General features: G+C 49.1%; 1 protein-coding gene across 1 annotated transcript; it reads right to left on the reverse strand.

The window, feature by feature from the left end:
* Positions 1-967: 967 nt before the first annotated feature.
* Positions 968-2,321, reverse strand: LOC112786305 (uncharacterized). The gene is made up of 3 exons (XM_025829694.1): positions 1,792-2,321; positions 1,228-1,693; positions 968-1,186 (listed from the first exon to the last, which is right to left on the reverse strand). The coding sequence occupies exons 1-3, from the start codon at positions 2,319-2,321 to the stop codon at positions 968-970; spliced, it is 1,215 nt and encodes a 404-aa protein (XP_025685479.1).
* Positions 2,322-3,777: the final 1,456 nt, after the last annotated feature.

Raw genomic sequence — 3,777 nt, forward strand, 5'->3', positions numbered from 1 at the left:
TGAAGAAATGATCTCTTGTACCTTTGCATATGTCTTGTAGTTTTGTTGTAGAACTTGTTGCGTAATTTGATGAACTTTGTAGAACTTGTATTTAAACTACTTTGATAGCCGCTTGGTCGGCTTATAGTCACTGTCTTTTCCCGCTTACTTGGCAGCGCATTCTTGTTTTATTTTGTTACTGTTTCGTTGGTACTGGCTTGTCGCTTGCGTTTGTTTACCGTTGTGTTGGTAATTTTGACGAAGTCAAGTCGTGGCTTTACTATTGTTATAGCCGTTTGTTATCGTGTTGGCTTGGTTGGTTCCCGGGGTGATCAGTCCCGGAGTACCGTGTTCATGAAAATTTCATTGTCGCAGGATGGATAAGAGGGGAAAAGTAATTTTAACAAGTGAACATTAGTCGACAGTTGGACAAGTCTATTGCAATGATAAGTTCTTAACAAAAGTAAATTATTTGATGGCAAAGGGGAGGGAACCTCGTCAAATCGCCTGCTCGGCGTGTTTAGGCTAAGAATAAAATCTTCTTAAGTTACCTGCATTCCATGTTCTCAGGACTTCCTTGCCATCGAGCTTCTCTAATTTATAGGCGCCCTTGCCAATCACTTCTTTGACCCTGTAGGGGCCTTCCCAGTTTGCCGCCAGCTTGCTCTCCCCTTGAGTCGGCAGCCCGATGTCGTTGCACCGCATGACTAGGTCGTTTTGCTCAAATTCTCTCCTGAGTACTTTGGCATTGTAGCGCAGGGCTATTCTTTGCTTTAGTGCTACCTCTGATAAATGGGCCATCTCTCTAGCCTCATCTACTAGGTCCTTCTCTACGGCTTCTTCCACTCCCTGTAGAAGTAGTCGTGGGCTCGGCTCGCTGACCTCCATGGTTTTTATAGCATCCACCCCGTATGTCAAGCAGAAAGGGGTTTCTCCAGTGGACGATTGCTCGGTCGTTTGGTAAGACCAGAGGACTGAGGCGATTTCGTCAGCCCATGCGCCCTTTTTTATTGTCAAGCCGCTTCTTGAGGCCTAGCAAGATGACCTTGTTTGCGGCTTCAACTTGGCCGTTCGTCTGGAGGTGCTCTACGGACGAGAACTTTTGCTTTATGCCCAAACCGGCGAGGAACTCTACGAACTTTTTGTCGGTGAACTGCGTCCCGTTATCAGAGATAACGACTTCTAGGATGCCAAATCGGGTTATCACCTGTCTCCACATAAACTTTCGACAATTGGATGAGGATATACTAGCCAGTGGCTGGCCTCTATCCACTTGGTGTAGTAGTTGATAGCAACAATGAGGTACTTGATTTGCCCTAGACCAACTGGGAAAGGTCCCAAGAGGTCGACTCCCCACTGTGAGAAAGGTCGGGAGGACGTCAACAGGCTTAGCTCGGAAGCCGGTGCCTTATGGAAATTGGCGTTCTCCTGGAACTTGACGTATCTCTTCACGAATTCTTTGGAATCATCCATCATTGATGGCCAGTAATAACCAGCTCTGATGAGCTTTCTTTCTAGGGCTTTGCCACCGATGTAATGACCACAGCATCCCTCATGGACCTCTCTAAGCACATAGTCCGTTTGGTCAGGGTGTAAGCACTTCAACAAAGGTTGGCTAAGTCCCTTTCTAAGCAACTGCCCTTGTATGGTCGCGTATTTGGCCGCCTCCCTCTTCAATGCTTTGGCCGCCTTTTCGTCGTCGGAGAGCTTGCCGCTTTCCAAAAGTCAGTGATCGGGTCCATCCAGGAGGGATTTACTTTGGTCAAGTGGAGGGTGACTGGTGGTTCTTTTATCAAACCCTGAATGAGAGACCGGTTGCCGGCCCCTGGTTTTGTGCTTGCTAGCTTGGACAGGAGGTCTGCCCGTGTGTTCCTTTCTCTCGGAACGTGTTGGATCGTGACCTCCTTAAATTGTTTGGTCAGCTCTTTAACCTTCTCCAGATATTTCTGTAACAAGGAGTCTCTGGCCTGGTAGGTCCCGTTGACTTGAGAAGTGATGACCTGCGAGTCACTACATACTTCTAGCCTGGTGGCGCCGACTTCTCGTGCTAAGATTAGGCCGCCTAGAAGGGCCTCGTACTCTGCTTGATTGTTTGATACCGAAAACTTGAACTTGATCGACTGTTCATATATGGCTCCAGTGGGGTTCTCCAAGATGATCCCGACACCTTCGAACGTCTGGTTGGAGGCCCCATCTATGTGGAGCCTCCACTGTATGCTTGTTGCCTCGGCTGAGCCCCCTGTTACTTCCACCAAGAAGTCGGTCATGGCCTGTGCCTTGATCGCATGCCTGGGTTCATATTGCAAGTCGTATTGGGACAACTCGATGGCCGAAGTCACCATTCTTCCTGCGAGGTCAGGTTTCTGGAGTATCTGGCGGATTCCCTGATCTGTCCTCACGACTACCTGATGACCTTGGAAGTATTGTTAAAATCTGTGGGAAGAGGTTAGGAGTGCAAGTGCCAACTTCTCTAATTTGCTATATCTCAACTCTGCTCCTTGCAGTGCTTTACTCACGAAGTAGATTGGTTGTTGAACCTTCCCTTCCTCCCGTACCAAAATCGCTACCGTCGCATCATCTGTTATGGCTAGATACAGGTAGAGTGGCTCCCCGACCTTGGGGTTCCCGAGAATGGGTGGCGTTGCAAGGATCTCTTTGAAATGCTTGAATGCTTCCTCGCATGCCGGGGTCCATTCAAACGCTATCCCCTTTTTCATAAGGTTGAAAAATGGCAGCGCTCTAGCAGCCGATGCTCCGAGGAACCATGATAGCGCGGTGAGCCTCCCTGTCAGGCTTTGGACGTCTTTAATGCATCCCGGCCTCTTCATCTGGAGTATTGCTTCACATTTTTCTGGATTGGCCTCTACCCCTCTTTGGGTTATCATGAACCCCAAGAACTTTCCTGCTTCCATGGCGAAGGCACATTTAAGGGAGTTGAGCCTCATGCCGTGTTGTCAGAGGGAGGCGAATACGTTTTCCAGATCTCCTATGAGGTCATCAGGTCGGGTGGTCTTTACTAAGATGTCATCGACGTATACTTCTACCGTTTTTCCTATGAGGTTGCTGAATATCTTATTCATAAATCTCTGGTAGGTGGCCCCTGCATTCTTCAGCCCGAATGGCATTACCTTGTAGCAGTAGGTTCCTACGGGCGTTATGAATGCTGTCTTCTCCTCGTCTGGCCGGTGCATCGGTATCCGATTGTAGCCAAAATAAGCATCCATAAAGCTCAGATACCGATATCCCGCCGCCGCATCGACGAGCGCATCAATGTTGGGTAGGGGGTAGCAGTCCTTGGGGCATGCTTTGTTGAGATCGGAGTAATCCACACACATCCTCCATTTTTCATTGTGCTTTCTTACTAGAACTACATTCGACAGCCAAGTCGAGTAGTCGAGCTCCCGTATAAATCCCGCTTTAAGGAGGCTTGCCGTCTGCCTGGCCACCTCCTCTGCTCTTTCTTGTGACATCTTCCTTCTCCTCTGAGCCACCGGTTTGGCCTCCGCCTTGACGTCCAAGTGGTGTGACATGAGTTGGGGGTCTATCCCCGGCATGTCGGCTGGCGTCTAAGCAAATAGGTCGCCGTTGGCCCTGATCATTTCCATTAGGGGTTCCTTCAGGTCGTGTGGAAGGTTTCTGTTCACGAAGGTGAACTTCTCCTCTGTGTCGCCGACTCTGAATTTTTCTAAGTTCCCTTCCGGCTCGGGTCTGGGTTTGTCCTTGACTCTTGCGTCTAGGTCGGCAAGGAATACTTCTGATGCTTCCTTGGACTTCTTCCTTAATGAGAGACTGGCATTG

The sequence above is a fragment of the Arachis hypogaea genome, chromosome 20 (assembly GCF_003086295.3).
Source record: "Arachis hypogaea cultivar Tifrunner chromosome 20, arahy.Tifrunner.gnm2.J5K5, whole genome shotgun sequence".
Classification (NCBI taxonomy): Eukaryota; Viridiplantae; Streptophyta; class Magnoliopsida; order Fabales; family Fabaceae; genus Arachis; species Arachis hypogaea.

What these genes read in the sequence shown, in the direction of transcription:
- LOC112786305 (XM_025829694.1), bottom strand. Translation starts at nt 2,321, where the DNA reads ATGGTGACTTCGGCCATCGAGTTGTCCCAATACGACTTGCAATATGAA. An exon ending in AAACCAGGGGCCGGCAACCG is followed by an intron (nt 1,694 to 1,791) that starts GTCTCTCATTCA and finishes ACTTTTGGAAAG; the next exon opens with CGGCAAGCTCTCCGACGACG. An exon ending in TAGAGGCCAGCCACTGGCTA is followed by an intron (nt 1,187 to 1,227) that starts GTATATCCTCAT and finishes ATGTGGAGACAG; the next exon opens with GTGATAACCCGATTTGGCAT.